This window comes from Dermacentor albipictus, unplaced genomic scaffold (genome assembly GCF_038994185.2).
Source record: "Dermacentor albipictus isolate Rhodes 1998 colony unplaced genomic scaffold, USDA_Dalb.pri_finalv2 scaffold_11, whole genome shotgun sequence".
Classification (NCBI taxonomy): Eukaryota; Metazoa; Arthropoda; class Arachnida; order Ixodida; family Ixodidae; genus Dermacentor; species Dermacentor albipictus.
This window is the reverse complement of record NW_027225565.1, coordinates 4,907,290-4,932,092: the sequence shown is the minus strand read 5'-3', so window position 1 is coordinate 4,932,092 and position 24,803 is coordinate 4,907,290. Positions and strand designations below refer to the sequence as shown.

The 24,803-nt window shown below is 48.0% G+C and overlaps 2 protein-coding genes across 4 annotated transcripts; one reads left to right on the top strand and one right to left on the bottom strand.

The window, feature by feature from the left end:
- Positions 1-554: 554 nt before the first annotated feature.
- Positions 555-23,008, top strand: LOC135911397 (uncharacterized). 3 transcript variants are annotated; one of them, XM_070528241.1, is made up of 5 exons: positions 555-742; positions 798-842; positions 4,085-4,349; positions 20,188-20,326; positions 22,189-23,008. In XM_070528241.1, exons 1-5 carry the CDS (start codon positions 705-707, stop codon positions 22,254-22,256), a joined length of 555 nt encoding a protein of 184 aa, XP_070384342.1. In that variant the 5' UTR covers positions 555-704; the 3' UTR covers positions 22,257-23,008. The 3 variants fall into 3 exon arrangements, with proteins under 3 accessions (XP_070384342.1, XP_065299739.1, XP_070384343.1); XM_065443667.2 differs by having other exon boundaries at positions 556-742; positions 20,188-20,319; XM_070528242.1 differs by lacking the exon at positions 798-842 and having other exon boundaries at positions 556-742; positions 20,188-20,319.
- LOC139051344 (uncharacterized) lies at positions 12,812-15,865 on the bottom strand. Its single transcript, XM_070528367.1, has 2 exons — positions 15,433-15,865; positions 12,812-13,203 (listed from the first exon to the last, which is right to left on the bottom strand). The coding sequence occupies exons 1-2, from the start codon at positions 15,863-15,865 to the stop codon at positions 12,812-12,814; spliced, it is 825 nt and encodes a 274-aa protein (XP_070384468.1).
- Positions 23,009-24,803: the final 1,795 nt, after the last annotated feature.

Sequence of the window (24,803 nt, the reverse complement as noted above, 5' to 3'; positions counted from 1 at the left end):
TGAACTTTGTAGACCCAATCACGGGCGCTCACACCCAGAAAATCGAAAGCTACTGGCAGAAGGTGAAGCGCTACCTCGACTCCGCCGGCTACAGGGTGACTCTACAGCTTCTCGAGTCGCACCTGATATGGCTATGGTGGGCATCGATTAATGGGCACATGCGCTGCAAGGACTCGTTTCTGCGTTTATTCGAAGCGATCGCACGGCGCTACCCAGTGTGACATAGTAATGGAAAATAAAGCGCACTTTTCTGACCCTTTGCTTTTGTATGAATGTTTCCCGGCATTGCTGCGCGCTTCCATACACGGTAGGCCCGCGGCGTTGCACTTCCGCAGTAAGCGACGCTCACTTCGCCTTTTGAAAACCCAGTGCAAAAAGCAGGCGATCGTGCAAAAGCCTAGTGCAGAAACCAGGCTCACATCAATCTGCGCTCGAAAAAGCGATCGCATAACAGCCTAGTGCAGAAACCAGGCGCACACCAATCTGCGCTCGGAAAAGCGCACGCAAGCACGTAGCGAGCCGCGCCAATCCAATCCAGAAGCTAAAGAAGAGGGGGGAAGTAATGTGTGACACTAAGTTCAGAACTACCTTCTGTGGTCACTATGGTGTCAGCATAGAGCAAGTAATTTCTTTCTCTATGGTACAGCGAAGGGCGAGCCACATCCGTCTCGCGTGCTCGTCTTTATTTAGACAGGGGTTCTCGGATGTGGTGCTACGGACAACTCGGGAGAACGCGCCGCACGTGAGTCGAGCGCTCTCGTGATCGCGTTCTATTCCACGTGAGGCTTTCAATGCAGGCTGTTCTGTCTTGCACCGAGTTGGCGGCAGCAGCGCGTCGAAAGGTAAGCTTGGCCTACCCACGTTCGCCGAGTCGTGAAGGTTTGGCCAGCTTGCAGTTTGGTGCCTTGTCGCAGTGTCCATTATCTACAGTGGTTTGTTCTTCCTATTCTAACTCGGGTATGCTCGGGTTTTATTCCCCGTGCCCCGTTTTAGCCTAGGCACTGGCCATTAAATTTTTGTCGCGCATGGCATGCGCTTTGTCACTCGTGACAACAGCTAGCGCACGGCAAAACTGTAAGGACACGGAAAAAGACGGGAGAAGCGCTGTCCTCTTTTCGTGTATGCATCTTGTCTTGCCGTGCACTGCTGTGATAGATATGTACCAACTCGCCCGAGCCGCCATCCTTGTACAGTTCAGTCGAGGCCGACTGGTACCGTACGTGCTATCGGCACAGTAAAGAAAAAGGATTTTGCATATTTTGCACAGCGCTGGCACTTGAAACATATTGCCGTAATGCACATTCTTTGCGAGAGTTGACAAATTTCGTCTCCGTTGTGGGCTATCGAATGTTCACCATACATCGTGCGTGAGCGCGTGCAGACGGCAGGGTGCAGGCCTCCGCGTGCGTCGTCTGCTGCTGAGCGTTCTGTGGCCTGGCTGCGCATATACCAAATTTTCCAAATGACAAGTGAAACATCGTGTTATTCGTATCGGATTGACTCAGAACTTTAAATTAATTACGAATAATCCGAGTCGACTTGGCAGAAACTAAAAAAAAAAATGAACCAATAGCGATGGAGTTACTGGTGTTAATCACGTACGACGCGTACCCCGCATGGCATTCTCTGAAACATTGCTGAGAAACTGTAGCAGGTCGTCGCCCTCCACAAGCTATAGGCTGGCAAACGCGCGTGCCGCCCGTACGCAGCAGCGTACTCACATATGCATGCTTGCTGTGAATTGATCGTTTGTTTTCCGTATCACCGTGGCGAGGAGGCGAATATAGCTGCCCCCAAAACATGTAGGCTGTGAAATCAGCGTTGCGGATCGAGCTCGGGGCCGAACAAGCAATCAGAGTTGTCACGTATACGTGACCACTCACATGACCCGAGTTTGTCGGAGCACGGTCGCGCTCCCAGGTAGAAGGTAGCGGCGCCTCCGAGCGTAGAGTTTCGTACTCTGTGCCTCCGAGTGCTCCGAATAACCCATTCGAATGTGTTCCGAGCGCTCGATTTAAAGCGCACCGCAAGAATTAACGCACTCGAAAGCGTCTTGTCGAACGTATACCTGATGACGCTTTCGCTTGGAGACTTCTAATTGCGTGCGATTAATAAGGAAATCGTTTTTCTCGGCAGCTGCTACGCCGAACTTGAAGTTTTTGTTACATGCAAAAGAAATAAATTCAAGTCTAGTTAGTGACTGTGGGCAACATATCTTCTGTGTAGGCCGCCGATATTTAAAAATAAAATTGGTTGAAAATCGCAACATTTTAAAAAGGGGAATATAATTTTTACAACTCTAACTCGGCAATGAAAAACGACATCAAGTCTGTAAACTACGCCCATGAATACATCTAAAGCAGATAGCTTTAATGTATTATACTGTACTCAGAAACACCACTAATGTGCGAGTGGGACTTCTGCAGAGCCCTTGTAAACGTATATTGTAATAAATTCACGTAAGCTGTAAATTCATATATAATAAGAGTTGTCCATTTTAGATATTCTAATGGATGCAGTTTACAAAACAGCGATGCTTGTTTATAATGCAGACTAGCAGATTTGTAAACATTGTGTGTGCATAGTGTGTGTGTAATACTGATTTCTGGCAATTTCTGTATGATTCAGGCTCTAAATCAATATTCTGCTTGTAATGTCATTCGAGTTTAATGTCCTTTCATATGCAACAAATTTCATTCAGATTGGTCCAGGGGTTTCATAAAAGCGTTTTTGTGTTTTACGTGTATTTGATTAGGCGGCATCCAAGTTGGACAGGAGCTAAAAGTTCCTCTTAAAATTTTTATTTGTCTTTAATTCGACAAAAATTTGCTCAGTTTATTCAATTTGTAAAGAAAACCATGACTCAAATATTAGTGGCTATATTTGAAATCGGATAAAGCGAATCACACCTGTCAGCGGTAGGCGGCAGTTATGCTTTTTCATTATGAATACACAACCCACCATTTCTTGACCCCCTATTTGTTTGGGCTTTTATTTCTTCCCAAATTTCTTTGTCTTGTCCCCATAAGTTCTGTTTCTAACTGGTTCATAAAAAAAAACCACGCCCACACCCTGCTCTTCTATCATATAGTTTTATCTTTGCATTTGTGTAATATATTACACAAACTGCTCAGCCTTCTTGTTTTCTAAAGGTATATGTGGCTTGCTTAGCAATTGTGTAGATATTGATAAATACTCTAAATTGTTCGTTAAGTTTCTGAAACCTGTATTCAACTTGTATTTAAGAAAGTTGGAAGGAACTTCAAAACTGCGGGTAAATGCATTGGTGTGAATATAACTTTCAGTGACATCCTACCGTGGGTGTTACCTAATGTTACTGATAAGCATGGACAGGATTTTCGCACAGGAGACTATAGTTATCCAGGTAAATCTTTGCAAAATGTGAGAAGACCCGGTGCCAATATCGGTAAGATACTGCCTGGCAAAATAGTAAAGCCAGCAAGTAATGACCATATGTTTTGCAATTTTGTTGTAAAGCATTAACTTAAGGACGAGGCTTTACGTAAGGGAAAGCTGTAATGAAATTTCAGGCTACATGGAAAGCCTAGTTTCAGATAGCATAGATACATACCAGCCTTCGTGCAAAATTTTGTGACATGAGTGGATGTGCCTTGAAACGCTAATAAAAATAATTTGATTCAAAAACTGGACAAAATACTACCGTTATCCCTCAGCGGAAGTCACGCAGAATCTGAAATGTTAAGAATTAGTGTGGGTCCTCGCCATGATTTTCAGATGAATTGGCCTGTTACCCCATGACACTTGAAAGATCCTGAATGAACCAGAACTAACAACTGAGCGAATGCAATGCATTCACCATGGTGGCTTAGTGGTCACATTCCGCTGCAGAGCATAAAATCGGACATTCGGCTGCCCACAGTCAAATTTTGGCGAAGAGCGGAATGCAAAAAGGCTGATCTTGTGTGCTCTGGATGCGTGTTAACGAACCACGGCTGGTCGAAATTCACTAGGAGTGCCCCCGTCTGCTATGGCGTCCCTCATAATTCATTGTGCAGCTTTGCAGCAATGAATTCCAGAATTCAATTTCCTAAATACTATGCAGCATGCCCGCCACGTGCCACCAGCTGAAGCTTCAAGTATGGTGGATCCTGTCTGACCGCAGAGAAAGCCACGACAGGTACCTTGACGAGTACCGAGTCTTCTTCAGTGAGCAGGCCCTGTTGCTGGACGTCGACGCAACATTTTCGTTCAGCGAGGTATACCACGAGCCCAGCAGGAACTTCTATGAAGAGCCAATCTACCAGCTGGACTGTACCATCGAGTGGCCTGGCATCACCTGGTTTGGCCCATCTGCGAAGCACCTGCAGGTGAGAGTTCACAGCCTGGAGAGATCAATGGCGATCATCTTTGTGACACAGTTTGTGTGCGACACCATCTAACCGCTGTGCTGAGCATTGTCGTTAAATGTAGTATAGGAAGTCCGTAACGCAAATTGCTGTTTCTGGAACACTGGAATTTTGAGACATAGACGTCGTAAACAGCAAAATTGGTGGTGCCATGTTGGGGCACAAAGCAGTGGCGTAGCCAGAAATTCGTGCGACGGGGGGGGGGGGGGGGGATATCGAGGGATCAAATACATGAATAATAACTGCATTTCTGTTGCCAAAGTTGCTGCAAACAAATTCTTAAACGCTACGCACTTGTCAAGGCAAGTAAAATGTATTTTTTCATAAAAGAATGCACTCATATGTGCCAAAAATTGTGTCCGAAATAACTGATATCAATGCTCCCACGCTATTTCAAAATATCGGTAAAAATTGATAGTCTCTCTAAGTTTAGCAAATTTTGTGAGTATGGGCCCCTGACGATAGAAAAAAAAAAAAGTAAACAACACCATTCCGGTAAAAATGACGGCCTTTGCTTTCTTTGGGGCTGGTGAATTCGAATGTTTCCACTAGAAGCTTTGCCATCGTGTTTCAGGCTCGCAGTAGTGGCGCCATGTTTCTTTCCCAGTCGCAATTCCAGACACGAAGTCCCATGGAAGTCGTCACCCTTATTGTAATATCGGATCAGATGAGTCAAGGCAGCGCCGAACTTCTCCATCTTTGGGGTGGTTGAAAATATTGGGCATCCGTTGCGCACACAAGAGCCGATAACCGAGATGTTAAGGAATTATGGTGTGAACTGAACCGTGACTGATGTTCACACGCTCTGCGAGCTCAACGATGCTTATCCCCCGTTATTGTACAATCAGCTCATCAACCTGTGCAATTGTGTTGGGGGTGATTGCACGGTGGCTTGGACCCGATTTTGAATCGTCTTTGCAACTTTCACGCTCTTCTTTGAACCGTTTGTTCTAACGCGTCACAGTGGCCAATGAAATGCAATGTTCAACGTACCCGGCAGCCATACGGCATCTAAATTCTTTTTAGGAAAGACCTGCACCTGTCAAAAACCTGACGACACCACGTTGTTCAACTTTCGGAGTGTCCATTATGTCACGCAATTATGTTCAACCCATTGTATGAGAGCATTAAAGAATCTTTATCCTCACAACTGCGTGCCACCTTTGTAAAGGCAAGATGTCTGTGTGCCACGCGCTTGCTTCATAGATAATGAACAGAACCATTACTGCCCAGTGTTAGTTGGCTGGCTTTCATTTGACTCGTTCTCGTACATTAGAAATGCAAAGGTACAATGGAATGTACAAATGCGAAGAAACAGCTTGATAAAGGCCAAAAAAGTGTCACCGGCAACAAAATTCACTGCACGTATACACAAAACCTTGCAATTAGATATTGAAATATAATATAAGTCTCCAATAAATCTACCTGTTTAAGAAAAAGTCATGGTATATAATGTATCAAACAAGAAAAATAAACATGTTGCGCAATCGCCAATTCACAGATGACAGAATCCAAAGTTCCCCCACTCTCCATCCACTCCCCCTGATGTATCGCGTTTGATGGAAGGTATCGTGCTTGCTTCGCGCCTTTCTCCTTTGCGCACACAAGACTGAGCCACCATCGTCGGCTCACCCATGCCACACCCCCACCCTCTTTCACTCGCACTTACAGCATGCGGCATGCGGTCATGTTGTTATTGCCCTTAGACTTTATACGAAACATGAGGACGATGGCGACAGCAGGAATGCACCTGGAGTGTTCGTATAATTGCTATCGCAATAATATTGTTACGCGAACAAAGGGTTAAGAGGGGAGACTATTTACAAGGTATATTTACAAAAGTTACCTGCAACGCTGGCCAGTTCAGCCGACAGCTCGAAAGCCAGAGAGCGTTCATCGTCTTCATCCGGGCGCCCACGTGCATCGGCCACAAGAAACACTCAGTATGCATGTATCATTACCCCCTGCTGCAGAAGCACCGTCCCGGGGTGTCTAAATATCGGTGATAACATGAGTAATATGAATTGAGGCATGCGACATGCACGACGTCAGTGGAATTTGGGGCATATGAGGCACTGGTGCTGACTGGGGTGATTTCGTAGGTAACTAGAGTCACGGCCCGCAGCACGCAATATGGGCCTGTGTACCGAGACAGGAGTTTTTCTGACAGGCCAACGTGACGAGTCGGGGACCATAGGAGTACCAGAGATCTAGGTGAAAAGTGGACGTCTCTGTGTTGGCGATGGTACAGGTGCGTTGCTTGTCTTGAGAGATCAGGAGGTGAGCGTGGGCAATTTCGCGTGCTTGGGCGTTCCCTGGTGATGGCGTCGAGCGCATACACGCTGGTCTCTGCTATGGCGCATGGAAGGGATGCATCCAGTGCCAATGTGGGTTCTCGTCCGAACAGCAGAAAGAACGAGGAATAGCCGGCCATGTTGTGACGCGAAGAATTATGTGCAAAAGTTACATAAGGTAGGGCAAGGTCCCAATCAGTATGTTCGGACGAGACATACTTTGCAAGCATGTCTGTTAAGGTGCGATTCAGATGCTCAGTGAGACCATTAGTCTGTGGATGGTAAGACATAGTCAGCTTGTGCTTGGTGGAGCGGGACTGCAGGATGTCGGCTATGACTGGAGAAAGAAATGTCCAACCACGGTCTGTGAGCAGTTGGCGTCCAGCACCATGCTACAGAATCGCGTCGTGTGAAAGAAAATTGGTGACATCTGTGGCACAGCTTGTTGGAAGCGCTCTGGTGATAGCGTAGCGCGTGGTGTAATCTGTTGCCACAGCGACACATTTGTTGCCAAACAGGGATAGTGGGAAAGGGCCAAGTAAGTCCTAGCCAACGCAAAAGAACGGCTCCGAAGGAATATCGAGCGGTTGAAGGCACCCAGCAGGGAGCATCGATGGTGTTTTTCGGCGGTGGCATTTTTCGCACGCCGCACTGTATTTCCGGATGGAGCGGGCAAGGTGCTGGCCAAAAGAATCGTCGGCGGATCAGGTCGTAGGTGCGGGAAACGTCAAGGTGACCTGCCGTTGGTATAACGTGAAGTTCTTCGAGAACAGCTGACCGGAGGTGCTTAGGAATGACGAGGAGTAGGGCAGGATCGTCGAGGCGTACATTGTGGCGGTATAATACACCATCCCGGAGTACAAACAGGTGAAGGGACGAATCAGAAGGCAAAGATTCCAAGCCATCAGTGATGGCGCACAAAATGGCATCACGGTGTTGCTCGTCGGCAACGTGTAAAGGCCCGTTTATAGTCCGCCGTTATCGGCGCGCGGGCGAGCGTCGTTCGCGGTCAGTCAGGCTACGTCGGTTGCGCTGCGCCAGCCGAGATGCCATCCCCTCTATACTTCAACGCGCGCGCCGTAGGCTGCTATCTTCGGAGCATGCGCAGAAGGTTCGCCAAGTCGCGCGCCGTCCGCAAAAGCCGTCTGCGGAGTTGTGTTGGCGCCTTTTTCTTCGCGCGCAATGCATTGTGGTGCGAAAGTTCCGCCGACTTCGACGCGCGAATGGCTCCGGAGCCAAATCGGCGCCGGGCCCGTCGGGGCGCGTTGGAAGCCACCGGTTACGTTAGCTGCGCCGGTGCGCCCGACTATAGAGGTGTCGTTTTCGCCGACGTGACGTAGCGTGCGCGCGCGTGCGTTACGTCGGACTATAAACGGCCCTTAACAGCTGAGAAACGGAGAAAACTCAAGCATCGGGGTCAGGGTCGCCGGGTTGTTCATCCACTGGATAGTGTGATAAATAGTCTGCGTCTTGATGTAATAGGCCTGACTTGTACACTACTGTATAGGAATATTCTTGCAGCCGCAGAGCCCAGCGAACCAAGTAACCCGGTAGGATCCTTGAGTGAGAAAAGCTAGCAGAGCGCGTGGTGTTCTCTTATTACGGAGAAGTGCGTGCCATACAAGTACGGGCGGAATTTTGAAACTGCCCAAACGCGAGCCAGGCATTCACGATGTGTAATCGAATAGTTGTGCTCCGCTGCTGTGAGGCGGCTAGCGTATGCGATAATGAAATTTTGACCCTGTTGGTGCTGGGCTAAGACAGCTCCGATACAGTGACCACTGGCATCGGTATGCACCTCTGTAGTAGAGGATGGGTGAAAGTGGGCCAATATAGGTGGCGTGGTGAGAATGTTGGTGAGGTGGGTAAACGCGGCATTTTGAGCGGGGCCCCATATAAATGGCACATCCTTCCTCAGAAGATCAGTAAGAGGTCGGCCAATCGCTGAACTTTGAATGGATATAGACCATTTGGAGTGACGAACACGATCTTCTCTTGGTCTTTTTCATCCGCAGAAATCTGCCAATAACCAGAACGCAGGTCTACTGATGAAAAGTAGTTGGCACCGTGGAGACAATCGAAGGCGTCGTCAATGCAAGGCAAGGGGCAGACGTGTTTCTTGGTAATGCGGTTTAGATAACGATAAACTATGCAGAAACTCCATGTGCCATCTTTCTTTTTAACAAGCACCATGGGCGAGTGAAGTGAATTGAGAGTAAGTGAAAGAGTGAGTGCATTGCGAGTGAAGTATGGCTTCAGCCGCGAAACATCCACGACGTCAATGGGCGTCAGACTTGAGGATGCATCAAACTGTAGCGGCGAAATCTCGTAATTTACGTCAGTAACTTGACGTAGGACTTCATAAGGCCCTGTGTAGCGACAGAGAAGCTTCTGGGAGAGGCCAGCCCGACGACATGGTGACCAGAGGAGCACCCAAGCACCTGGCGCGAACTTAACATCGCGATGGCACCGTTCATAATGCTGTTGTTGTGTATGCTGCGAGGCTAAGAAACGAGATCGGCCGACTTGACGTGCCAATGTGAGCACGATTGATGACTTCACGAGTGTACTCACTTGCAACATGTGGAACGAAGGGAGGGTGGGAGAAGGGACAACAGGCAGCTGGCGTGAGCTATCACGCACTCGGTGCTATTCTGTTGTTGGACGAGAACAGCGCTGATGCCATGGCCGTTTGCGTCAGTGCGAACTTCATTTGGTGCAGGTAGATAGAAGTGGCCAAGTATGGGAGGAGTAGTCGGAAAACCGATGAGGGCGGTGAGCGCATGAGCCTGCTCCGGGCCCCATGAGAATGGCGTGTTCTTCTTTAGAAGTTCTGTCAAAGGCCGAGCAACGTCCGCCGCGAAGTTTCGATGAAACGGCGAAAGTTAGAACACAGGAGTAGGAAGCAGCGCACGTCAGAAGCAGAATGTGGCACAGGCAAACTGCATACGGTGCGAACTTTTTCTGGGTCTGGTTGAACACTGGATGTGTCAACCAGGGGCGCTATAACATAAAACTATTCCAATTCTTCAATCAGTGCACCGCGATTGGTCAAAAACTTTTTTGGAACACCCCACCTTCACCTGTCTGTCACGCAACGTCACAAAAACTGGGATAGCTATCCATCTGATATGATGTGTACACACTGATTATGTATAATTTGACCGCACAAAATAAAAAAGGTTCTTTCTGATTCGACGCATTTTTGCCATTAGCCCTCGGCTATTGGTCAAAAGTTTTTGGGCAGCACCCACTTCACCTGCCTGTCATGAGATGTCACAAAACCCCAAAAGCTTACCGCGTCAAAGTGAAGAGAAGCTTACCGCGTGAAGAGAAGCATTAATATGTTGAACAAAACTGAATTTTCTTCTGAATAGCCGCAAGCTGCCCCGTTATTGAAAGAATGAAAGATGGCTGCCGCCGATCGCTCCGGCACTGGCTACTTGCTCCTGCCGGAGAGCATGGGTTTATTCGCATATAATAAAGCTCTTTGTGTTGCCAAGTAACCTTTTCGAGAACTTTCGGCACGTTTACAACCTCGGTTCTGCCAACTCTCCTTTGCTGAAGATCTGTTTTAGCGTCATTCTTAAGCTTCCGTTGCATGCTGCTGCGATTGTCGACGAGCCACTGCAAGCTAAGTAAGAGAAAGCGGACCAATCGCAGACGCCGGCATGACCCTCTTGATCTGGTTATCGATATTCGGTGCAGTGGCTCGGCCCCATCGAATCCCTCTCCTCTTGAGCATGCTCCTCGCCTCTTGTGAGCCAATTAGATAAGAGAAGCTGCTCAGTGCAGGCAATGCTATTTGTTTTTCAAGCAAGCAAAAGTTACCTCTTATGAACGAGGGGAGCATTTGATTGGTTTGTTCAGAAAACACTGCGACCGCCCGATGCTTGCCTCGGCGGTTACGCAAATTTGACGTCAGGAGATTGGAATAAAAACATACGGGAATAGTTTTACGTTATGCTGCCCCAGGTGTCCCAACACGGTAACCTGACAGCGCCAGAATCGACACTTCGAGGAGTTCTGTTGGAGGCCAGCTTTTCGGAAGACTGCAAGAATGGTAGCGAGTCGGGCAATGTGGCTGCCGAACGTGGGAGAGAAAACAATAACGTCGTCAAGGTAACAAAGACAGGTGATCCATTTGTAGCCTCGCAGAAGAGAGTCCATCATACGTTCAAATGACGTAGGAGCATTGCATTGGTAAAAGGGCATGACTTTGAACTGATATAAACCAGCTGGCGTGATGAAGGCTGCCTTCTTGCGGTCCATTTCATCAACTGAAATCTCCCATTAACCGGATCGAAGATGGATGGACGAGAGGTATTTAGCTCCGTGTAAGCAGTCCAAGTCGTCATCGATGCGTGGTAGTGGGTAGACGTCTTTGCGCGTGGTCTTGTTTAAGTGGCTATAAACGACGCAAGAATGCCCGGTACCATCTTTCTTTTTCACAAGGACGACAGGCGAGGACCAAGGGCTGGCTGATGGCTCGACGACCCCTTTGCAGAGCATTTTGTCCACTTCAGATTGGATGACTCGATGTCCAGCATGCGATACAAGATAGGGACGCCGACGAATAGGATTCGTGTCTACAGTGTTTATACGGTGGTGAACGACAGATGTTTGGCCTGAAAGCTGGTCGCCGAAATCAAAAATGTTTTTGTGTAATTCAAGCAGGAGATGTATGTCCGTGGCCTGTGCTGAGCTGAGGTCAGGTGCAATCATTTTCGCGAGGTCATCCATTAAGGAACCAGAGCTGTGAGCTGCAATTGGTGCTAAGAAACCACTCTCGGCATTCAGACTCTCAATGCAAAATTCGGAACCACTAGAAACGCTGGCCAAGAACATGCTGGCCGGAATCACGTGAGGGCACAGGCTGAAATTCAGAAGCAGTAGAATGGTGTCGTTATTAGTAACCATGACCAGGGTATGCGCTACAACAACATTCCGGTGCAAAAGCACGTCAACGATGGGGCGAAGCACATATTCAGCATCAGGAACCTGTGGCTGAGCGGTCAAAGTGATGGAAGGAACTGCCTCGGATGCCAGACGCACATCGTAAAGCAAGCACATGTGCGGTGGGGCGGTGCTCGGTGCATCGGCGAGTTGAGGCAGTTTTAATGAATGACGCTGGTTGCGCAGTCTATGAGAGCAGAATGAGTCGACAAAAAGTCCAATCCAAGGATAACGTCATGAGGGCAGTTGTCGATCACAGCAAACAGAACAGAAGTAGGGTGGCCGGCTATACTTAAACGCGCAGTACACATTCCAAGAACAAGCAACACGCTGCCGTCGGCCATACAAAGCACTCTGGTAGCTGCTTGGGTGAGGACCTTCTTTAAACGTCTACGTAGTCATGCACTCATCACAGAAACGTGCGCTCCAGTGTCGATGAGTGCTTGGATAGGTATGCTGTCTCTTTTAACGTCAATTACGCTTTTCCTTATGGGCAGTGACAGAGGATTTGCTGCAGTAGTAGGCAATGCAGCACCACCTCAGAGGGCTGCATTTCTTAGTTTTCCGAAAAGTTGCGGCCAAAAGCCGCAGGGGATGAAAGGCGATGTGGCTGTGGCAAACGGGAAGATGGGCGACATGTTTGCGGTGAGCACGACTGGTGTCCACGCGGCAACGATGGCTTGTACGAGGGGAACCGAAAAAGTGGTAGCATCAGGGCTACGCGAACAGGAAGCTGTATGTGCCCTCGCATCCAGTTCACGTCGAACGATTCGCACCACCTCCTCTGATTGGGACGCTTGTTGCTGTGCGGGTTGATCTTCACAAGTCGACGTTGCGGCAGTATTGGGAAGTCTGGTGAATGGTTGCGAGACGCATTGGCTTTTTGCCTGCTGGAATTGGCGGCACTCTTTAATGGTGGCATCAACTGTAGAACATCTTTTGCATATGAGCAGATGAAGCCATCGTCAGCAATGCCCTTAAGCACTTGCCTGAGCTTTTCAACTTCTGTCATGTCGCAATCGGCTTTACGACAAAGTGCCAGCATGTCCTGGATGTACGATTCATAGGTCTCCATGGGGGATATATAGGCTGCTTGCCTATGATGTAACATAAAAAGAACTAATCATGTTTGACACGTGTGGCACAGCACTTCATATCACTGCTCCCTTTCTTTTACAACTGCATTCTTTGCTCGGGTCTTCGTTGTCGGGTAGACCTCCGTAAGACCGGCGGACTTGGGGGAGAGAGAGCCTGTTCGGCTGGGACGGACGTTGGAGGTGTTTTCGAAGGAACAGGCGCAGCGCCACTTGCTTCTGGAGTGGCCAGGCTGCACCGGGCTTCTGGCGTTGACGTGGGCCGATTCTTGTTGTCCAGGCTGGGTTGAAGCGAGTCGGGAGCCTCCGCTTTTGGGGTCACGGGTGACACAGGCACGCGACGGAAAATTTGGTCGAAGTGATGTCTGGCTAGACCATCTAGAATGTCGACCGTTACAAGGCGTGAACCCTCTATGCTCTTGACGATGCCTGGACGCCAACGCTCCCCTTGGCCAAAGTTGCGCACCCACACTTGGTCGCCGGACTGGAATCTGGGAGTCTGCGAGTAACTTTGAGGTAGAGAAGGGAGGCAAGTATCCAAGCGCGAACGAATTTGGTAGTTCAGCAGCATCTCTGAAAGAGACTTGCCCCACGGCAGTGGGGTATGTTGATAGCCTAGGAGCACTCGTGCTAGTTTTGTTTCGAGATCATTCACCATCGAGTGCTTAAGAAGGCCATCCTTTATTGTGTACGGACTGCACGCTCTGCGAGACCATTAATTAGATAGTGGGTGGTACGGCGCACTACGTAGATGAGTTATGTTGTTGACAGTCATGAACTGGGAAAACTGCTGACTTGCAAACTGAGGCCCGTTATCTGATACAACTGTTTGCGGCAAGCCAAAACGCGCAAACAATTCTCGAAGCCGCGCAATTGTGACTTCTGTGGTCGCCGAGTTGACGGGAAGTGCCTCAATCTATTTAGTATGCGAGTCGACGACTATGAACAGCATGCATCCCTCTATCGGTCCGGTGTAATCAATGTGAAGCCTTGACCATTTGGTTCCCGTTTCTGGCCAACAGATAGGAACCTGTTGATGGGGCATTGGCTGAGCTTGTACACATGAAATGCACGAACGTGCAAAGCTTTTGATCTCACCATCCAACCCAGGCCACCAGAACAGCGTCCGAGCCAGTCTTTTCATCGCAGATGCACCCTGGTGTGACCGATGTAGCTCAGCGAGCATGGAGACTCGCGCTTTGCGGGGTACGACGATGCGATGACCCCAGTAGAGCAGGCCTTCTACGCTTGACAGCTCCAGTCTTCTGCAAAAATAAGGTTGAAGGTGATTGTGACACGGTGGCAAGCGTTTAGGCCATCCATTCAGTACAAAGTGCTGCACAACGCTAAGGTTTTCATCTCCGTTCGTCAGCGCCCGTATGGCATCCGCTGGCACGAACGAGCTGTCAAGGGTCTCTGTAGACAATACGTATTCTGGTAAGGTGCCCGATCGACAAACGTCTGTTATCGGCACGGGCAAGCGGCTGAGTGCGTCCGCGTTGGCGTTTTCCTTGCCGGCCTTGAACTCTATGCGGTAGCTATATTGGCTTAGAAACGGAGCCCATCTCTGAATACGTGCCGACGCCGTTGGGGGCACAGGTCGATCTTCTCGTAGAAGTCCCACCAGTGGTTGGTGGTCCGTGACCAATATAAACTCGCGGCCCAGCAGGTAGTCTCGAAACTTTGTTACTCCGAATACCAGTGCGAGCGCTTCCTTCTCGAGCTGAGAATAATTCTTTTCGTCGTGTGTTAACGTGCGTGAACGGAAAGCAATGGGCTTATCCAATTTTCAGATTCGGTGCGAGATTACGGCACCTAAACCCGAAGGTGACGCATCGCATTCAAAACGCACTGGTTGGTTGGGATTGGAATACGTCAGAACAGCCGAACTCGGAAGTGTTTGTTTAGCCTTGAGATATGAATTTTCCTGCGCCGTTCCCCAGTGCCATTTATGCTCTTTTTCAAGCAAAAGATACAACGGCACCAGCATCATTGACATGTGTGGCAAGAACCGGTGATAATAAGCCAACAGACCCAAGAAAGAGCGCAGTTCGCTCACATTCGTAGGCCGTGGCGAGTCGCGTATTGCTGCTAGGTTCTTCTCAAGCGGATGCAAGCCGTCTTTGTCAATGCGATGGCCCAGGTAGACGATTGAGTCTTTGCGAAAGTGGCATTTTTCAGCCTTCAGCTTGATACCATTTTCTTGAAGCCTGCGCAAAACGTCCCGAAGCACTGAGCCATTATCGTCTTGACGTTCCGCTATCAATACATCGTCCAAATACACTTGCACGGCTGGAAAACCGGCCAGGACCGTTTCCATGCGCCGCTGAAAAATCGCGGCAGCCGAGGCAACTCCAAACGGAAGACGGTTATAGCAGAACAACCCCTTGTGAGTGTTTACCACGGTCAACTTCCTCGCCTCCTCATTCAATGGGAGTTGGTTATATGCATCCTTAAGGTCCAGTGTTGTGAAAAATCCATATCCCCCACGTAGCGACGCGAAAATGTCTTCAATGTTTGGTAAAGGGTACTGCTCAATTATGCACGCAGCATTGATTGTAGTTTTGAAATCGCCGCAGATGCGAAGGGAACCGTCTTTCTTCAGTACTGGTACGATTGGCGCCGCCCACTCAGAATGTGCTATGGACGATAATATGCCTTGCTCTACTAAACGGTCCAGCTCCCTTTCCACTTTTTCACGAAGAGCATAAGGAATTGACCGCCCCTTGTGGAACTTCGGTTGGGCACCTTCTCGAATGTGGAATTTCACAGGTGGCCCCTGAATGTTTCCAAGTCCTGGCTCAAAAAGGGCAGGAAACTCGGTCCTGAGGCTGTCGGGATCTGCTGACATCGATTGAACCACAGCGAGAAACCCGGACGGCAAAAGCGAGAACGCTTGGATTAAGTCCCTTCCGCAAAGGCTGGGACCCGAGCAGCCTGTAACTATCAGTGTGGCAGGTACAGTCTTCCCCGCAAAATGGGCTTCAAGGTGCAGTTCACCGACAATGGGTAACTTGCCCAAGTAACAGTTGAGCGTGTGTTTGCATTTCAATAAGCGTGGCCAACTCGGACGGTGCTTTAGATACACCTCCTGCGGAATGATAGAAAACGGTGATCCCGTGTCGATAATCATGTTCATGGGCACGCCACCCCAGTGGATAACTCTGCGGAACGCCTGGAGCAAAGATTTCTTTTCCCGTGATTCCTGCAATGTGAAGACTGATGAAATATCGCCTTCCTCGGTTTCGCATACAGCGCTCTCATAATGAACTGCGTTAGTGACGCCATTGTGCCTACGACCAGCCCGCAGCCCCGACTGAGAGCGGCATTTTTTTGCGAAATGACCAGTCTTCCGACAGCGAAAACACTGCTCCTTTTTGTGCGGACAGTCGCTTGCTTCGTGATCGTAGTTTCCGCAGCGTGCGCACTCAGTATGGCTTTGCTTATCTTTAGTGAAGGCCTGATATCGGCGCGATTTATTCGTTACAATGCACACCGCTGCCTCATTATCAAGTCCAGTCATGGCGCTTACTTCCAGTGCCGCTGTCTCTGCTGCTATGGCACTCGTTTCAGCTTGGGCAAGTGCGAGCTCAGTTTTTCAAGCAGCGTCTGCTGCACAGCCCGATTTCGGATGCCACAAACAATGTGGTCCCGTAACATACGATTCAAACTGGTGCCGAAGTGACAATTATCCGCAAGCTTCCGTAGCTCAACAACATAGTCCCGGACAGATTCGATTGCAGCCTGATCCCTTGTAAAGAACTTGTAACTTGCGGCAACCTCATTAGTCTTCGGCGCATAGTGGTTATTTAGGATGGTAAGTGCGTCCTTGTAACTCAGGGCGTTTACTTTCTGGGGGGTGCACTGTCCAGCAAGAACGCCTACCGTCTTCGTTGATAGTGTCGAAATCAAGAGCGCCCTTTTCTTATCATCTGTCTTAATATCATTTGCTTCAAAAAATGCCTCCAGTCGAGTCAAGTAAATATCCCACTTATCTTGATTTTCGTCAAAACTTGGGGTACCGAGGTTCGTAGCCAGGGCCATGACCGCCGATGCTCCGTAGACTCGATTACTTTCAGTACCTAGCAGGACTCCCAGCGCTACCCAGACGCCACTGTTCGTGGTGGGGGCTCCGCGGGGTGGTCACCCTCGTCGCCACTGTTGTGGCGGGTGGCAGAGTGACGGAGACGATCTAAGAGCACGTACCGCACTCTTTATTTCAGCGACAGCGAACTAGATATATAGGCTGCTTGCCTATGACGTAACATAAAGAACGAATCATGTTTGACACGTGTGGCACAGCACTTCATATCAAAAAGGACATCAGGAACAGGTGTGGCGACGTAATCACCATCGGGCACAGGAAAAAATTATAGCAAATCGATGAAAGTCAAGGATTTAGGCGGCACGGGGACGAAGGCGGCCGTACTAAAGTTGTTCAGCAGTTCAGCACGAATATGCGCGATTAGAGAAAGTTGGACGCAAAGGGTAGCGGCAGAACAGTCGATCAAAGCTGAATGCGCCAAAAGATAGTCGAGTCTGAGGATTAGGTCATGGGGAGAATTGGTAAAAGGAAAAGGAACAGGAATGTGGCGGCTGGCGATACTTATACGAGAAGTACACATTCCAGTCACGTCAACAGCGCTGCCATCGGCCACGCGTACGGCTCGAGGAGTAGGAGGCGTGAGAACTTTCCGCAGTCAACGACGGAGATTACAACTCATTATGGACAGCTGGGCTCCAGTATCTATTGACACCGTCAAAGGGGACACCGTCGACCTTAACATCAAGTAACTTCTGGTTCGTTGGGAGCGTCAATGGAGGATTTCGACACGACGAAGATAATGCAGCACTGCCTCCAGGAGCTGCATGGTCTAGTTTTCCGTCTGGGATGGTTCGTAATTGGTCGGCGATGAATAGTGGGGTGCCTGGGGCAACAGGGGTTGACGGTGCTGAGGTGGCGGCGAGCGAGCAGGATGACTGACATCAACGGATACATCAGAGGTAGGAGGCATGCGGCGAGGCGAGTAACGGCACAGGTCAGCATATGGGGGCGAGGAGACAGGGAAAAGGAGCTCAAATATGGCAACGTCCAGGCGGTGCGGCAGTGGCGAGCAACGTGGCCAATGCGGAGGCAACGGAAGCAAATGGGCTTGTTGTTCGGAGTTCTCCACTCGGTAGGGTTGTGGTATCTGGGAGGGGAATACAGATCGCCGTGAGGCGAAGCAGTCGGCACTGGTCAGGCTTCAGGTTGGGAGACGGAGCAGGCAGCAGGAAAACCTAGGTGTGCAAATTCTTGCCGTGCAACTGCCGGAATGAGAGAGATCGCTGGGGTTGGTTGGTCAATGGTGGGTTCAAGTGGGCGTGAATGGAACGGTGCGGGACTGGTAGCCTCGAGTTCACGGCGAACAATACGTGTGACGTGCTCATTTAAGTGCATTTGCATACATACATAAGTCCATGCCGAAAGACCCAACCACACACAGCCATCAGGGAGGCTCTTTTGACATGTCTGGTTGCCGTAAGTTCGCGGTCTTCTCCTGCCTGCCACTCATACTCATGGCAGAGCAAGTCCTTAAAAGGTGAAGATCCTGATCGAAGATCATGACCATATCGTACGTCACTGGCAGGGACCGATCACGCATTTCAGCGATGTACGCCACAAGCTTGGCCTCCAGCTTCGGAAAACATCCCGACTTCGGCCCACGGAAACCTCTTAGCTTGCCGTCACAGGTGAAAATTTTGCTTCACTGCAGTCGCCACTCTCACACCAACAATTAAGAAACATCAAACTTGTGGCCCGCTGCGCAGTTATTTGTTTCTTCAGTGTAAAGGATGGCAGCCCTCTTGAACGCTGCTGTGGACGAGCCCCGAATGTTTACTGGACTTGGAGCACTCATGACGACTGAGGAAGCACGGAAGTAGCACGTGGCTGGCAGTCAAATAGACCGCATGAAACTAGAGCTGCACGGAAATAGAAACATGTGAGCGGTGTCTGCTCTTCCATGAACTTTCGATACTTCCCGCAAGTGCCGCTGACTTAGGGTGTCACCATAAATGGAACTGCGGCACTTCCACGAACTATCAACAACCCCCCATGAGTGCTGTGTGTGCTGTAAAACTATAAAAAATGTTAAAAGACCCTTCTAAAAAGCGAACAAATGCATAGGATAGCGGAAAGCTACATGTAGGGCCGTAGAGCAAACATAAAATTGTAACTATGTTGTAGCTCCCTTGATATCTCGTTGGTCTCGCTTTTTTTTTTTTTTTCGGTGCCATGTTTTGGTTTCGATTGTAAGTTGACCCCCGACTTCAGCTTTTGAAATTAAAAAAAAAAGAATAGGTCGACTTACAATCGTGCAAATACGCTACGGTTTCAAGCTTTGTCAATGACATCTCCACGTCGGCGGTACAATGTTGTACGAGGTTAGTGCACGTCTCCTTTACTAGCATGGCTGCAGGCTCTGCGTGCAGCGTGCATGCCCTGTTTTAGAGGTAATGTGCGAAGCGTGCAGAGAGTAGGCAAGCTCGCTGAGACGGCATGGCATCATGCGTTGTCTTCCTGTGCATTTAATGCTGGAGGTTGCGTAATCTTGAGTTTAGAGACGCGTTGCAGTGAGAAGCAGCCGAAGCATTCGCTCCCCGCACTGCCGGCGATACTATCAGCCACAGGGGACGGAGTGGACGGGAAAGCGTGGCTGGTCTTGCTTCATGCCGCCGACATGAAGATATCGCAGACACGACACGAAACCGTATCTTTTGTCGTCGACTCTCAAATTCTACAAAATGTTTTTTTTTCCCCTCAGTAAAAGTTGATTTTTCAGATTTTCCAATAATACGGAAAGTTTTGTGGCTCCTTCCATTTTCAAATATCAAAATTCATTATAATGAAGTGAAGTTCTGATTTTACGGACTCAAGGTTTAACTGCATTTTATTTTTAGAGCCATCGGCACTCCCTCTTGTGTTATATATTCATTACCCCATTGTGTTCGCGCTTTCAAGCTTATAAAATAGCGTATAAAACTTTCTGACACGCCAAATTTCTGACATTCCCTACTGCTTCCAAATCGCAGTGTACTGTTGCTCTCCTTCACTTTCGTTAGTTCGAACTTTCGTTAATTCGAACTGAAGCGGCTTCCCCTTGCGGTTCGAATTAACGAGCTTTTACTGTATAGTATAAACTTCATACGAAATAAGTTTCTCATTGATATTAGTGAGGCCTGATCAGCAAAAACCTCTTAACCTGTATCCTGCAATACAAATAGTCAGATGATGATAGTGAATTGGTTGGCACATCTGTGCTTATACTGTTTGAGTGTGACAGTAATGTACTTGCTACTGCATTTTTAGGTTGTTTCGGGCTATATATACACGATTAGAAATGCTTGTTCTGGATGTCCTGAATCTTGTTGCGGTTGGCCTTCAAGTGCTTGTCTTGCTATCGTTTACTGAAGCGCTCTAAATCGGCGGCTGCCTGCAAGTGCCGAGGACTGTGCCGCTCGGGACGCTGTGGATGTTCCAGGAAGCAGAGGAGCTGCTCCTCCCTCTGCTCCTGCAAGGGGGAGTGTCCCGTGGCGCAGCACTCCGTAAGTAGTAATATACAGTTTGTTGCAAGAGCCACCGTGGTAGCAGCAATTGCCTTAAAGGCCCCCACGCCCCCCACTGGGCCCCGCACCGGGCCCCATTGGAAATTTTGGTTATGTATTTTACCACAAGAATTTTTCAGTTTGCTTCGTTATTAGTGGAAACGGGAGAAATTTAAATGTTGCGTTGCCACGCTGCCAGATGGCAAGCTTCCCCGCATTCTCCCATACCGAAGATGTAAGACCACATCACGTTTACGTCACGAGCCCCACCTCTTTTTGTTTTTTCCTTCCTCTTTTGCTGCGTGGCTCACTCTCAATGGTGGTGTGGCATGTTCTGCATTGGATGATTTACCAAGTTCACGTGCCGTAATAGGTGATGTTGTGGACAGTGCATCTTGTGCGGAGGCATTCGCGTGTGTGACTGACTCGCTGGCTGGAAGCAGGGCTCCCTTGAAAGGAAAGGTGGACAGGCTTCTGCTTGAAATTTCAGCTGGAAACACTTATTCACCAGCTTTATTGGTCATTGCTACGAGGTGCGTGGGTGCTTTATTGGTGATTGCTATGAGTGCGTGGGTACATTGCACTGCCTCCAGGATCAGCCAGTGCTGCAAACCACATTTAAAACTTTGCGAGGACGCACATTTTGAACTGGTATCAGAATCGCCACAACAAGTAACCACCTCAGAGTAAAGGAACACTAAAAAGAAAAATTACTCGAGCTACATTAGCAAATTACTGCTTCTACAATACCGAAAAATTGGTCGATCTTACATGAGAAGAGCCTTTGTAAGCTCGTAAGCGAGAAAAAAACCAAAACGAAATGTGGGTGGTGACACCAGCTCGCAGTGATGTCACCTGCTTGGGCCTAGTTAAGTTATTGGTGAAACGTAGACTGCATTGCATTCTAAAAAAAAAAAAAAGCCAAAAACTGACCTTGCCAAAATTCAGGATCTTTTACTGGGCCAAAACAGCACAAAATATGAATTAAGTACTTTGAAATCTGACTCCACACAGACGGTGTTAAAGACACGTTGGTATTGGCTCAAAATTCAAGAAATTCAATTTTGACATTCACATTCTTCTAATAATCAACCTGTTCCCGCAAAAATTCACCAGCTTAAACTAGTTCAGCGTTTCTCTTTAGTGGCTCTTCAAGCTGTCTCTGGGATCAGCACCGTCCACTCAGCCAGACAGCCATCCATGCACTGTGCGGGAAAGAGCCAAAGAAATCTCCGCTTTATTACTTGACAAGGGCTGCTCAAGTGCTTGCAGGAGCCCGTATCCATCCCCATGAGGCTTCATTGGCAGCCACATGGTATGATGCTAAGCAATGCTGTGAGAAAGCAACTGCAAAACACCCTGTGACACTGTACACTTCAGAATGGCAGAACTCCTCTGTTATCTTGTCTATTGAAATACATATTGTAGGCGAATGTTCACAAAACTGGCCGAAGTGGTCTGGCTCTTAAGTGTTCCTGAGTGGCACCCGCTGTAGTAGCTTAGCTAGTGGCTAGGGCATTGTGCTGTTAAGTTTACTGGTTCATCGCAGCTGCGGTGGCCGAATTTCGATGGGGGGCAAAAATGCTCCTGTACTTAGGTATACTAAAGAACCCCAGGTGGTCAAAACTAATCCCAAATCCCGCCCACAACGGTGTGCCTCATAATCAGATCGTGGTTTTGGCATGAATACCCCCAGAATTTACGTTCTTTTTTTCCTGAGTGGGTTATGGCCCCTTTATAAAGGTGTTGCAGGGGCTTATCCAAAGGTGCTCATTTAAAAAATAATACAAACAAGTTGTTTGTAGTTACTGAAAGTAGCTTAGACTTCTGACTATATTTCTTTATTTTTGTCCTGCATTCTTCTTTCAGGAGTCCGATTTGGCCATTCCAGAGGACACGTTGACCGAAAGCTTGCCAGAAAAGCAGCTCTCTCTTAGAAGCAAACAGTGACATGACACATTTTGTACATATATTATATATTTATATGCGTCTGTACGAACGTTTCGCGAATTGGATGACGTAAATTTGTGTTGGTGCTCTACATCTTTCTTTTACCGCCTCTTTGAAGGAACACAGCTAGCGCTCTCTCGTAATGAACTCGCTACTTTTAATTTTGACCATTTCAGTGTCTCCACTTATCTTAAGTCTGTTTTAATTTCATAATTATTGTCACTTTCTATTTCATTCATCACATCGCTCTGTGTCTGACAACTCAACCCTATGCTGTGTTTTGTGACAAACATTCAACAGCCACCAAGACAGCATGGCAGTGGCATCCAGAAGGTAACTTTAATGTACAAGTGTCATAGTGAACTGAGATGCACTACAGTGGTTGAAGCCTGCGCAGGAACTGTTGGCATCTTATGTCCCTTCCATAATTCATTCAGCTGCATGGATTAGGTTGGATGACCTGCAATTAGTTCCCCGTTTTTCAAAAGAAGGCAGGAGCTGGGACAAGTAAACCATCTAACATTCGTCTTGTGTGCCGTGCATGCATGTGCGTGTGTGTGTGGAGAGTGACCAATGTTGGCTTACGTGGAGGTACTTCGAAAACACAAGTTACACAAACCTGCCAAAAATATCCGTGGGCACATTGTCCTTTTATGTCTTGGATGGCGTCTTCGTGGGGCTTCTTTTTTAGTGATTAATATGTGGATGTACAAATGAATAAATGTGTTCAGAAATTCAAGAGTCTCTCCGACTAAATGGTGTCGGCAGTCCTGACCCTTTAAAGCCGAAGGGTTAACAGATATGATGACGGACACATTTGTATGCCCTGACCTGCATTTTTACTCTAAGTAAAAGGTGTTGCATTTACTACCACCTTGTCATCACAAATTTTGCAACAAGATTTTTTTTTTTTTTGCTGGCTTTGTTCAGCAAAACACTTCACATTTCTGCTTGTCTACTTGGTATGAACTTCCTTAGTCCACATCACTGTGGCAGGTTACCTCTTGGATGGCGAGGCGAGCGTATGACAGTTCGTATAAATAATCGACTCTCGTATCGCATTTGCCGCTGTCTATAAAAAATTTAATGTCTTCTGTACAGCCCATAGTGCATTTGATATTCTGCATTTATCAAACTACTTCGCAGCTTTTACAAACAGGATCATGGCTTACACCTAGGCTAACCACTTTGCTAGGTCTTTCTGCAATACATGCAATTCTCCAGAACACCAAGAACACTCAACTCGACATGTGTAAAATAATGTGTAAGTAGTTTGATATGCTTTTGTAATGGGGGCTGAAAGCTGTGCATCTTCATCATGCTATGCAAGAACTCATTCGATCGTCATCCATAGTCACCATCTTGTGGTGGCAGTGGCGATGATACTGGCTGGGCTTGCTCCGGTGGTAGGGTTTTGCGAATGTGGTTTTGGTTTCATATCGGATTGCACCACCTAAGCAATTCTCTGGCAAACTTTCTTGGAAAACAAACAAACTATGTAAATATATGTGAAGCGAACCTTTAGTGAACTGGGTAAGTAAATGCTTTACAACTAACGGCAATGTGTACAATTTAAAAAACAAAAGTTGCAGCACTAAGCAGACAAGGACGAAGTGAGACGCACGACACATGCGGGCGCCAACTTCCTACTGTTTATTCCCCAGAATCCACACAAATTTATACAAGAAACTTAAGTGAAATGTAATTGCTGTAGAGATAGGCAGGGGTGATATGAATTAATACTGCTCATAGGCAAGTGATCTGTACTGAATTACGGCAGGTACATATGAGCACGTGTGCATTACAGGCATAACCTGAGCATCCAACCAAGTGTGGCAGTTGCACGTTCTAATCCTAGCGGTGATCACCGGCTATAATTTATGAATGCCATTTCTTTGTCAGGTAATGCTAGTGATTGAATGAACAGTTCGAAGTTGGCGCCCTAATGTGTCGTTTGTGTCTCACTTCGTCCTTGTCTGCATGGCACCATAACCTTTGTTTTTAAGTCATGAACCAACTAGCTCAAGTTTTGTTAAACTGTAGGATTTTATTTACTTTCATGTTATGCAGCATGTAATGTCATACGTTTGTTTATTCACCACAAAGGTCAACACTTTATTGGCATACAATTTTTATGCTTCGCTCGCAAGCTGTGCCAAATGAAAGCGCCATGTCAGGAGAAAATGAGTAACAGCGCTGGACAACAGGACATGATTGAGACAGACGAAGCGCTGACTTTCAACCAATATTTTATTGCGCACGCAGCAATATATACAGGGGCTTGAATAGGCAGGAGGGAGAGAACATATAGTAGGAATACATTGCGAGAAAGACAGTGACGATGGAGAACATGAAAACCGTACAACTAAACATTCGCCATCATCCATGTGTAAGATACAAAAGTTCCTCCGTGAGGAGTGATACCGAAGGCACACACATGTACGTATCTCCTTTCTTGTCGACACAAAAGGCCTCGTACACCTCATGTGCACACTGGTCACCATAGCACCTGAGTATTTTGCATTTGTCAAACA